This window comes from Pyrus communis, chromosome 4, assembly GCF_963583255.1.
Source record: "Pyrus communis chromosome 4, drPyrComm1.1, whole genome shotgun sequence".
Lineage (NCBI taxonomy): Eukaryota > Viridiplantae > Streptophyta > Magnoliopsida > Rosales > Rosaceae > Pyrus > Pyrus communis.
This window is the reverse complement of record NC_084806.1, coordinates 5,924,567-5,937,465: the sequence shown is the minus strand read 5'-3', so window position 1 is coordinate 5,937,465 and position 12,899 is coordinate 5,924,567. Positions and strand designations below refer to the sequence as shown.

At 36.2% G+C, this 12,899-nt stretch overlaps 1 protein-coding gene across 1 annotated transcript; it reads left to right on the top strand.

Annotated features, from left to right (window-relative positions):
• The first annotated feature begins 391 nt into the window (after positions 1-391).
• LOC137731299 (glutamate--glyoxylate aminotransferase 2-like) lies at positions 392-5,600 on the top strand. Its single transcript, XM_068470395.1, has 14 exons — positions 392-695; positions 1,135-1,332; positions 1,539-1,604; positions 1,736-1,853; positions 2,443-2,524; positions 2,646-2,733; positions 2,862-3,020; positions 3,358-3,531; positions 3,630-3,761; positions 4,175-4,240; positions 4,341-4,405; positions 4,707-4,798; positions 4,883-5,039; positions 5,196-5,600. The coding sequence occupies exons 2-14, from the start codon at positions 1,216-1,218 to the stop codon at positions 5,323-5,325; spliced, it is 1,446 nt and encodes a 481-aa protein (XP_068326496.1). The 5' UTR covers positions 392-695; positions 1,135-1,215; the 3' UTR covers positions 5,326-5,600.
• Positions 5,601-12,899: the final 7,299 nt, after the last annotated feature.

Below are 12,899 nucleotides of genomic sequence, written 5' to 3'. Positions count from 1 at the left end.
TTTTTGATTGCCACGTGTAGGGCCAGCAACAATTAAGCTTAACTGCTATATTTGAAACCTAATAGTCAAAGAACTTGTTCTTGAAACCTAATTAGGGATGAAAGAAAATGTGTAGGAGATGTTTTTCTCACGCCTTCATTTTTTTAAGTTTTAAGTATGTTATAATTTTATTAGTCAAGTACGTCGTACATAAAATTAGTGAGACTTCCTATACCCGTGCGACTAAGAGTTCTAGGGGACCACGAGCTTGTTTAGACCAAGAGTTCTAGGCGATTAATAACTCGTTTAGAAGTAATTTTAAAATAACTAAAAACGCTTTAAAAAAAAACATAAAAATATTTTTGTATATCAATTAGTCCGATAGCGACAGCAGCACCCCAATGACAATGCCAGAAAAAGGAAGAGCAATGCCAAAAGGCCCTCGTTATCTGCCGAAGGAGTGAGAGTGTTAAAGCTGCACCACATTTCTGACACGAGATTTATCCTCTCCCTCGGCAAAATTATACCAATAATCCGTTTATAAATTTTCAGTGGCTCTGCAGCTGCCATTGCAGTCACTTCATGTACTGCCACAAAATAATGTAACGTTTTTTCTCTCTCTGATCCACACCCCAATAAAATAATAATAAACCCTTCATTTTTTATACTGCCCACCTTGCTTCTCTCTGCAATTGCCACAGACCAAAAGCTCACAGGTACGGCGGCTGTACCTTTCTGATTTTCCTCCCCCTTTCTGTTTTGAGCTTTTCGGTGAATTGGGTTATTATCTGTGTTAATCTGCTAACTGGGTTTGCTTTTTGGTTGGTGTTTTACTTAAAGTTTCGGTTTTTGGTGAAGATCTGTGATAGGTGCCTCACTGGTTCTCTGTATTTTACTATTAGCCGACTCCGGTCGTTTCTTTTTTGGTTTTCTGCATTTGGGGTGTCGTGTTTTTTGGCGATTCTGAACTAAATATTACATCTTTTCCAGGTTTTATAGGATTCATCTGTTGAGATGTAATTGTTTAGGCTTTCGGTTCGATACTTGTGATTGCGGTTGCTCATATTAATGCTGGTGTTTGATTTTAGTTTGTTAATCAGGATGATTAGCCCATTCAGTGAATTAGTTTTTGTTAACCTACTCCGAAATCTGCAGGTTAGGGAGTGAGTGCATAAATTGGTTGCTGTGCCTTCTCATTGCATTGAGTAAAACTTTTTAGAACATAAAACTATCATCATGCCCCTTAAGGCATTGGACTATGAGTCACTGAATGAGAACGTGAAGAAGGTTCAGTACGCTGTTAGAGGCGAGCTGTATCTTCGAGCTTCTGAGCTTCAGAAGGAAGGAAAGAAGGTACAGATACCACTTCTTTTTTGGTTTTGTTTGGCAATGCGGTTTTTCTTGGATTTCACCCTTGTAAAATTGCCTTGCATGTCTTCTTAACTGCAATCAACTTAACATATTGTCGCAACAGAACATAGTTTAAGTGGATTAATAGTCCCAATGACAATTCTATCAAATTTTCGCGCTGTCTGATTATTTCAGTTTCTTGTCTGCAGATTATTTTCACAAATGTTGGGAATCCTCATGCTCTAGGACAGAAGCCACTGATTTTCCCTCGCCAGGTTCTTCATATTCTCATATAGTTTTTGTTCGTTGCTAAGCTGACACTCACTTTTTTTTAGTTTGAATTGTTTGAGTTGCTCACTTAAATTGTCCGTAAAACTTGTTCTGACCAAGTAATCTTTTATTGCAGGTGGTTGCTTTATGCCAAGCTCCATTCCTGTTAGATGACCCTAATGTAGGGTTGCTCTTTCCTGCTGATGCAATTTCAAGAGCTAAACATTATCTTTCAATTACTTCGGGTGGTCTAGGTATCCACTTTACCTTACCTGCCTTTCATGTGATGGTATCATGGGAAAAGAACTTGACTATATCCAATGCACTGAAGAATGATTTTTTGTGTATTAAACTCCCAAAAGCTGATTACACACACTCGCACACCTGCTAAATAATTTAACTGGTGCTGCCATCTTAACTTTTTGAAGGACATATTCAGTTTATTTCAAAATTTAGCATATCTTATAAGATCTATTTCCTTTTGTTTCTCCACAATGATCTGCCCTACTGATCACCAATCCATTTCATGTTCATGTGGTGATGATCAAATTTTTTCAGTATCTGACCGAACCATGTTAACTGGGACTTTTATTTTGTATTTAAAAGCTAGATAAACATCTTATCTTGTCAATAGTTGGTGCAATTATTATGTTATATCTCCATCAATTTCGTCCTACCTGGTAACTTGCTATTGCCGGTTATTATAAACATGAAATTGCTTGATCCCCATTATCTGCAATAAGCATAGCTGAGAAGTTGTTTCTGGGGTTGCCAAAGTTTAAGAGCTCCTTTTATCAACTGTAAGTCTGTAAATGAACAATTTTTTTCACGTTGTATGTGTAGGTGCTTATAGTGATTCCCGAGGTATTCCAGGGGTTAGGAAGGAAGTGGCAGAGTTCATCGAGAAACGTGATGGATATCCAAGGTGTTGGTTGCTAGATATCAATCCTTTTACCTTCTTTTTTTCCTAGAGGCAATAAAGTTGTTAATTTGGTTCTGAAGTTGTCACTTAATGTGCTTGTTAATTTTTGGGGCCCCAATTACAGTGACCCGGAGCTCATATATCTCACCGATGGTGCCAGCAAGGGTGTGATGCAGATCTTGAATGCTATCATCCGCGGTGAAGGGGATGGGGTAATGTATCTTCCTAAATGATGATAGATAACAGATTACTTAAATATAAATGCTCTCTTTTTGTTCAGTTTTTCTTCTTGGCACCTCAATACTATCTCCATACATATTCTTATTTGGGATGCTGGCAGATTCTGGTTCCAGTCCCACAATACCCACTCTATTCGGCTGCGATATCTCTGTTTGGCGGTTCTCTTGTTCCTTATTACCTAGAGGAAACAGCAAATTGGGGTCTTGATGTTAATAATCTTCGCCAGTCAGTTGCACAGGCTCGTGCAAATGGAATCACTGTTAGTATACTTTTTCTCTGGCTTATTTATCGAAGAATGCAGGAAATGTGTTTTCAAACTAAGAGTAAACTACATGAATGGGTGAATAGGATCAACCTGCAATATGCAGGCTGATTAATTTTTCAATACGGATTTCATACAGTACAGATTTTTTTTCGCATGCCTTAGGAGCAATATCCTCTCCAACGTTTTCCTGTTTACCTCCTGGATGCTAATATCTACTCCCTTTTGAATATAGTAGTAAATGTCAATTTCTTCTTATGTTTGCAATTCAATGACGGAGTTGGGCTTTATGTCATGGTTTTTACTACCAACTAAATATTTGCAATACAATCAGGTAAGAGCAATGGTGATTATAAACCCTGGAAATCCTACTGGTCAGTGTCTTAGTGAAGCTAATTTAAGAGAAATATTGAACTTCTGTTACCATGAAAGCCTAGTCTTGCTTGGGGATGAAGTTTATCAGCAAAATATATACCAGGACGAGCGCCCCTTTATTAGTTCTAGAAAGGTAAATACTCTTAGCTACCAGAGTTAGCTGCATGTGCCTTTCCTTGTAGTTTCAGCTCGAATCGATAAGTAATTCTTTAATTCTGATCATATTTGTAGGTATTGATGGGTATGGGGCTACCTATAAGCAAGGAAGTCCAGCTTGTTTCTTTCCACACCGTCTCCAAAGGATACTGGGGTGAATGTGGACAGCGGGGTGGATACTTTGAGATGACAAACATCCCTCCAAAGGTTTGTGCCTCCTCTATGTTGCCTATTTGCATCACACACTCGAGTTTCCAACAACATTTTGATTGCAAAAAGAGGATACGCAGAGTATGCCTCCAGAAGCATGTAGGATTAGACTTAACGGAAATACAAGAATGCTATAAAATTTATGAAAGGTAGGGACTATAACAAGTTTAAGATTTGATCAACTAGAAGCCTCCTAACTTTCAGGTTGCATGTACTAGAGCAATTTAAGGTTTTTTTTTTTTTTTTTTTTTTTTTTTGTTTGTTTCATACTTTGATTTAGTGTTTTTATGGCATGTTGAATTAATCCGGAAATATTCTTGTAGAATGGAATGAATTCAAGCATTCTTCAATTCGGTATATATAAGCTCCAACGCTCATTGAGTGTTTATTTTCTTGATATCATGTTGCAGACAGTTGACGAGATATATAAGATTGCATCAATAGCACTCAGTCCAAATGTTCCTGCACAAATATTTGTGAGTGAAACTACAATATTTCGATGTGCTATTCTATTTAGAAGTCATCTCTGTCCGAAACTGTGTATCTAAATTAGGGAATTACTTGGTCTATATACAGATGGGGCTGATGGTCAACCCTCCCAAACCTGGAGATATTTCATATGAGCAGTTTATTAGGGAAAGGTATGCCCTCTAAAAGTATACTTGAAGGCTTTTGGTATTTAACTAAACGGAAACTGAACGGTAAAAGCTGTTCTGCTTTTCCATGGTCAGTCATAGTCTACTGAGATAGGTCTAAGCTTTAAAGCAGCTTTTAAACATCATTTTCATGTCAAGGATGTGAAATGGTTAACTATCGGTATTTCTTGTTTATGTGAAATTAACAATAATATGATGTGGGATTTGGAACACTAGTGATGAGTGGTATCAAGAGATGTCCTCTCGAAGCTGTAAATAATGGTGGTTTCTGAATTACTAACTGCAGCAAAGGGATCCTTGAATCTCTGAGGAGAAGAGCCAGGATAATGACTGATGGATTTAACAGCTGCAGAAATGTTGTTTGTAATTTCACGGAAGGTAAAAAGTTGCTCACAACTCGTTGAAGTTTACCTGAAAAATTTTATGGCTGTTTTTGTTAACGGTTAAAAAAATTGGTTTTAGGTGCAATGTATTCATTCCCACAAATACGCTTGCCACCAAGAGCGATAGAGGCTGCTCAACGGGCTGGAAAAGTTGCCGATGTTTTCTACTGTCTCAAGCTCTTGGAAGCCACTGGCATTTCCACCGTCCCCGGATCAGGGTTCGGACAGAAAGAAGGGTAATTAATCACTTTTAGCAATCTTCAGTTCTAGAGTATATACTATGTACCGAACTGTGACCTCGCCTACTGTAATAAGTTACGCATATGTATGAAACTGCAATACAAAAAACCCGTTTCTAATTTGTTTTTACTTTCTTCCTTTTTGCCGTATAGGGTGTTCCACTTGAGGACAACCATCTTACCGGCTGAGGAAGACATGCCAGCCATCATGGATAGCTTCAAGAAGTTCAACAACGAGTTCATGGATCAATACGAAGATCAGAGGGGATATTCGAGGATGTAAAGATCCAGCAAATCAAAAGGTTTCTTATGATCTCCAGCTTATGCAAAGTGCCTGTCCACTCTAAAGTGTCTACTTTTCACATTAGGCTGTATAACGATATAAACTTCCTGCTTCTGTCCACAATTACTTTCACCTCTTACATATTAAATATAGTATGTATTTGTAATTCTGCTTTCCAGCCTCCACTGTAAATTGCACAGCACTAAATTCCAGCTTTAAGTTAAATGGGGACCAACAGTGATGGGATACTGCAATAAAGCTTGCTTTACTGCTCATTCGGGTCTATTAGCTTTGTCCTTCTTTTCCTTTTAGCTTGGGAAGTAAGGGCTCGTTTGATATTCGGATCAGATTGGATCGTCACTACAGTAATCCTGAAACAATGAATGCTTCGATTATAAGTATATATACGTGTTAATTTATGTCATTTGACACTCTTAAATTTAATTGAACCATGAAAAATTAGGAGTGAAAGGTAAAAAAAGGTGTGGATAGCGATATATGCTCAGCAGCCTTGCAAGGTCTTTAGCAATTATTCTCACCAGCCTCGCCCACACACCATTGACGACCTCCAGCCCCTCTATTTCTAGCCCCCCAATGCAAACCTAAAACAAAACTACTTGCTATGTTAGAGGTAGAGATTCTCTCGTGCAACTAAAATTTAGTATTAGCAGTATTATCGTTCAATAAACACTTGCTACGTGTTCAAAAGATTCACTATCCGCTCACTGGACAATTGCCACTCATGAGTTATTGACCTGGGAGAATCTCTTCCCACACTATCCTTTTACGTTCACACTTTTGACTTTGGTGTAGCGTTATCCCCTCTAGCCTTGTCTTCTTATTCTCCTGATTTTCCAGCCTACGCTTTGTTGAAAAAGTCAAACAATCATATAAGATGTTTGCCTAAATTAGCATCCAATCAACGTTGATTTGAGCAAAATATATGTTGGAATGATTACCTTCTTACTTAGTGTTGATTGTATCAATTAGCTAAATATTACTTTCGTGCTTTGTATCAATTATATCAATCATAGGAGTCAACTATAGGATTCTTTTGGATTATAAAAAGTAAAAAAAAAAATGAACAAACAAACAAACTATTGGATTCTTTCCTACAACTATATTTGTATATTGTAATTTTAGAAATTATCAATCAAGAAAATATTCAGAAATACTCAAACTATAACATGTAATTTGCTTTTTACATGTTAACCACAAGATTATTTTAGTTTCGATTCAAATGCTTAAAATATTAGTTTACTAAAAAAATGTGACAAAATTCTAGAGACAGTACCACAATATTACACTTAAGTTAAAGGGTTGAGTAAAAATGGATTCCTGTTTTCTTTGGCAAGTAATAAGCCACTTAACACATAAATTTGAGTAATGTTACACTTATTATATTTTCTATACCATATTTGTACATAGTATAAAGATACAATCATCATCTTAGGTATTAATTTGCAGAAAGATCGAGACAGGGGGCGTGAACGAAAAAAAAAAAAAAAAACAATCATGATCTTAGGTTTGAAGGTGAACGAAAAAAAAATTAATGGAAAAAAAAATCAAGCGAATAACTAATCAATCAAGGCAATTAACTAAACAAGGAGATAAAATTGAAGTCAACAACAAGACCCCAAAATCAAATGTTTGTAATTACACTTTACTTTGTTTATTTTGATTGCATGCATGGACTGATATTGGTTACGATTGTAAGTGAAACTGCAGTTTGCCACTAGTAGAGTCCTGAAAACGAGGTTTGCTGCGATTGCGACGGTAGCAAAGTTCCACCCTTCTGCCTCCAATGTTGCCATTGGGAGCACTGATTAAACACACATGAAAAACATATTGGATTCTGATCCAATATATTTCTAGCTACCCTTTCAATTTTCAATTTCAATAATATTGTTTCTTGTTAAATAATGTGAAATTGTATTGAAGATGATAGAGAGAAACAAGAGAGATTGTATTGATTGATTGGAGAAAATGTATATATCTGAACTTAAGGAAATGATAGATATACAATCCCTTATATAGCCATATATCCTAATTACAATAATACCCTTCTAACTGTATTAACAAACTTAACCACTAGAATAATGCCATGTGGCATTTTTGTTATATCAGTTATTACTCCCCCCTCAAACTAAACTTGGAGTATCCAAGTGAAGTTTGAACTAGCTAGGTATTTGAGACTGATCTGGAACTACGAGACCAAGATGTTTGCAATGCTTCAAAAACATTGGACTGTGCAATCCTTTTGTAAATACATATGCAATTACTGTTATGAAGCTAAACACTGCAGGAAACCCCAAACCCCTGTCCCTTGCAGTTTGGAGCAGTGTATGATAATCTGGAGTTGTTGACATTTGCTCTGAGGTACATGAACTCATTCACAAAGGCTACCACATTGTCAAACACCGTCACAATCAACTTGTCTTCTGAACTTCCATTTGTGGTTGAGTACAAGATTGCAGAGATGGGCTACATTAGGTTCTACTTGGCTTCCAAGATAGAAGATGACGAAGATGAAACCAAGCCTAAAGTTTGAGTGTTATGCCAAATCATCATCGGTACACTCTTGCTGACTTTTGGACAACCTTGTTATCTCGAAAATATAAAGTGACCCACAATTGGATGTTCATTCCCGCATCTTTAATACAAGTTCCACTTTTGATGGTGATGCTGCAAACAAGAAAACACCCACAAAACCTATCACCAAATATTCTAGCTTTCCCAAAACCTTGAATCAAACTACTGCACTCCATGACACCTTTGTAGTTGTTGACCAACATATTATTGAGAGCTTTTGCAGCTTCTTGAAGTGTTGAGACACAAAACAAAACCTCTGCTCACTCCATTATCATCACACAAGACTACAACTTTAGTTGTTGGTGAAGTCATGATGAAAGACACAAGTACAATCCAAATATCAAAACAAATGACTTCTTCTAGGTAGCAAGAGAATGACATTCTTGACACAAATGCTAAGGCAACAAGAGAATGACACTCTTGACAAATTCTAAGGCAACAAGAGAATGATACTCTTGACAAATTCTAAGGCAACAAGATAATGATAATCGTGGTAAATTCTATGGAATCAAAGAAATAATGATACTTTCTTAACCATCAAGATAGAATGACACTTTCTTGAAATCTCGTAATCCAACCAAATCACCGAATGAAACAGTAGTTTATCTTAGACAATTCATCCAAAACAAAAAACAAAAAACAAAAACCCGATTTTCAACATAAACCCATATCGGCAAGATCACTCCACAACAGAGAATAGAACACGGATCATGTGACTTTACCAACTTCACAAAACAACTTGAGCTGTGCATTTCTTCAAACATGTGGACTGCACAAAGTTGAGAAATTTTCTCCACCACAGAAAACAGAACATGGATCAAAATGGCAAATATAGAGCATAGAGAGCTGATATGCAAACAACACCAAGAAGAGACCATAATTTGAATAACCATCAACAAAAAATTATCTTGGCCAACAATCAAGAAACTATATTTCATCATTCTTCAACTAATGTCAATGGCCTTCACAATTAATCATGTATAAAATCTCAAACTTTATCTTATGCATATATGCATAAAAAAGATGACAGATACAAGAAACAACCTGACAGAGTCCAAGATCCCACTTTCCAATCAGCAATGCAGAAGAGAAATTCCTATACGAACAGCAGAAAGAATCACCACCGAATCAAGATTTGCAAAACATAAAGAAGATGGATATCGGCACCATAATCTTTTGACGACCTAGATTTTGACTGACACTCTATGTTCGTAGCCCAGATGAAAAATCAACCAAAAAAATTATAGGATGATTGCGGAAGCAACAAAGAACTTGACAGAATGTCTATAAAAAATCTAGTGACAAGACCTTCATCAAGAAGCACACCAGACCCGGAATCTTGTCCATGGCCAACGCTGGTTCCGGAACCAATAGATCTCAGTTCTTTATTTGCACTGCCAAAATCGAGTGACTCGACCGCAAGGTTCTCGTCAACAAAGCCGCAACACGACTGCCCCAAGAACGATCAACCTAACAAGAAAAATCGCAATAATCGCAGAAAAAATCAACCCAAGAACAATCGTGGAAGCACCAAAAATCTAATGGAAATTTGAAGAGAAACTAAACTAGGAAAAAAAATGTAAACTGCTACGAAGAGAAACCACCAGAATCCATGGCGTGAGCCTGGTGGCTCTGATACCATGTTAACTACATTGCAAAAGATGAAGAATTGGTACAGAGGAAGAGGAAGATGATAGAGAGAAACAAGAGAGATTGTATTGATTGATTGGAGAAAATGTATATATTAGAACTTTAGGAAATGGTAGCTACACAATCCCTTATATAGCCATATATCTCAATTACAATAATACCCTTTTAACTATATTAAAAAACTTAACCACTAGAATAATGCCATGTGGCATTTCTGTTATATCAGTTATTAGAAACAACATTTAATTCTTATATTTAAGCCAAAATTTAAGTAAAAGATAAACCTATAAATAAGGAATGACATTTATAATGGAAAGATAATAAAAAAACTGATATAGATATTCACAACCCAACCCAAAAAGTAGACTAAACCCGATAATCACTCACAAAATTGAACTTATATCAACGTACTCAATGCAGTATGGTAGCACGCAAAAGAATTGAGGCTATAAATAGAGAAACAAATGCAAACCAAATTATAGTTAAGCGTGTGGTAATTAATATTCTCTTAAACTAACATATAATAAGACTAAGGGAATAATCTGTTGGTGTGCGTTGAAGATTTTCCTATAAATATGGCTTGAGCCATGTTTCACAAAAAATTGTTAAAGTAACTGGATGGGGAGTGTTAATTAGGTTCATTGAACAATTTGGCTCATTAAATCTTATACAAAGGTTCATTGGCCCTTCTACATTAGATTCATTGTATGAAGAGTAAATGGTGTGTATTTGTATTTAATCCATTCATTTGCATTTTCTATATATTTGTTCATTTGAGGATGAATGAAACCAAAAGGGACTCAACCAAAAATTAGCATAATCATCAAGAAAAATGAAGGCAATGGCAGCAATCACCTTTTTGTTGTTTTGTTTCCTCTGCATGGTCGACCATCAAATGGGCGGAATCAAATTAGCAGAAGCCAACAGCAATCAGATGCCATTAATGGTCAACACCAAACATGCTTCTGCAGCTTCTGCTTCTGATATTCATATCGATCGTACGTGTTTCTTATAATTTACTCACACTTTAGGGTTTAGGGTTTCGAATAACTTTTTTTTTCAACTATTGGTAATTACATTTTACTTTCTTTATTTTGATTGGATGCATGGACTGACATTGGTTGCGGTTGTACGTGAATCTGCAGTTTGCCACGGGCAGTGTAACCAAAACGAGGTTTGCTGCGATTGCGACGGTAGCAAAGTTCCACCCTTCTGCCTAAAGTGCTGCATCGGGGGCACTGATTAAACACATGAAAAACATATTGGATTATGATCCAATATATTCCTAGTTACCCTTTCAATTTTCAATTTCAATAATATTGTTTCTCCTTAACGAATGTGAAATTTTAATGAATAAAAGTGAAAGTATTCCTTGGATCTTAGTTAATTGCAAATTTACTCTTCGAGTTAAGTGGTTTGTTCGCAAATATGTTTGAAACTTATAAGTGAAAGAATCAGAAGTTGCATAAGTGGTGGGTGCGACTCAATCTAATTAGGTTCTTCAAACAGGGTTCGAACAGAAATAAGGGTTAGCAATATTCAGTTTTAGCGTGTGACACAAATCTTATGATGCGCATCACCGAGTCTACTGTAATAAGTTGCACAACCATATTCGATGGACGCCGTAAATTCTGTTTACACTAGCTGCAAATTAATATACAACAACAATTTCTGTTTGTTTCATTTAACTTACAGCTAAGGAAGACATGCATGCCATCATCAAAGCCCACTTTGACGGTGTGCAACTGGTGCCACTGCACAGGGTCCCTAGTTCAGGAGCGCCCTTGATTTACAATATGTTATTTTACCTATATAATGTATATATATCTATATATATTTAAAGGTCGAATAATCAAATTAAGCTCCCACCTTCCAATCAGCAACGCAGAAGAGAAATTCCCATACAAACAGCAGAAAGAATCACCACCGAATCAAGATTTGCACAACATAAAGAAGATGGATCTCGGCACCATAATCTTTTGACGACCTAGATTTTGACTGACACTCTATGTTCATAGCCAACCAAAAAATTATAAGATGATTGCGGAAGCAACAAAGAACTTGACAGAATGTCTATTGAAAATTTGGCGACAAGACCTTCATCAACAAGCACACCGAACCCGAAATCTTGTCCATGGCCAACGCTGGTTCCGGAACCAATGGATCTCAGTTCTTTATCTGCACTGCCAAAATCAAGTGACTCGATGGCAAGGTTGTCGTCAACAAGGCCGCAACACGACTGCCCAAAGAACGATCAACCCAACAAGAACAATCGCAACAATCACGATCCCAACAATCGCAGAAAAAATCAACCCAAGAACAATCGCGGAAGCGCCAAAAATCTAATGAAAATTCTAAGAGAAACTAAAATAGAAAAAAAAAATGTAAACTACTACGAAGAGAAACCATCAGAATCCATGGCGTGAGCCTGGTGGCTCTGATACCATGTTAACTACATTGCAAATGATGAAGAATTGGTATAGAGGAATAGGAAGATGATAGAGAGAAACAAGAGAGATTGTATTGATTGATTAGAGAAAATGTATATATCTGAATATTAGGAAATGGTAGGTATACAATCCCTTATATAGCCATATATCCCAATTACAATAATACCATTTTAACTATATTCACAAACTTAATTACTACAATAATGCCATGTGGCATTTCTGTTATATCAGTTATTAGAAACAACATTTAATTCTTATATTTAAGCCTAAATTTATGTAAAAGATAAACCTATAAATAAGGAATGACATTTATAATGAAAAGATAATAGAAAAACTTATATGGATATTCACGACCCAACCCAAAAAGTGGACTAAACCCGATAATCACTCACAAAATTGAACTTATATCAACTTACTCCATGCAGTATGGTAGCACGCAAAAGAATTGAGGCTATAAATAGAGAAACAAATGCAAACCAAATTATAGTTAAGCGTGTGGTAATTAATATTCTCTTAAACTAACATATAATAAGACTAAGGGAATAATCTGTTAGTGTGCGTTGAAGATTTTCCTATAAATATGGCTTGAGCCATGTTTCACAAAAAATTGTTAAAGTAACTGGATGGGGAGTGTTAATTAGGTTCATTGAACAATTTGGCTCATTAAATCTTATACAAAGGTTCATTGGCCCTTCTATATTAGATTCATTGTATGAAGAGTAAATGGTGTGTATTTGTATTTAATACATTCATTTGCATTTTCTATATATTTGTTCATTTGAGGATGAATGAAACCAAAAGGGACTCAACCAAAAATTAGCATAATCATCAAGAAAAATGAAGGCAGTGGCAACAATCACCTTTTCGTTGTTTTGTTTCCTC

Bases quoted from the DNA above. Each gene is read 5' to 3' on its own strand.
- LOC137731299 (XM_068470395.1), top strand. From the start codon at position 1,216: ATGCCCCTTAAGGCATTGGACTATGAGTCACTGAATGAGAACGTGAAG. The intron at 1,605-1,735 runs GTTCTTCATATT...CTTTTATTGCAG, and splicing joins CACTGATTTTCCCTCGCCAG to GTGGTTGCTTTATGCCAAGC. The intron at 2,525-2,645 runs GTGTTGGTTGCT...CCCCAATTACAG, and splicing joins AAACGTGATGGATATCCAAG to TGACCCGGAGCTCATATATC.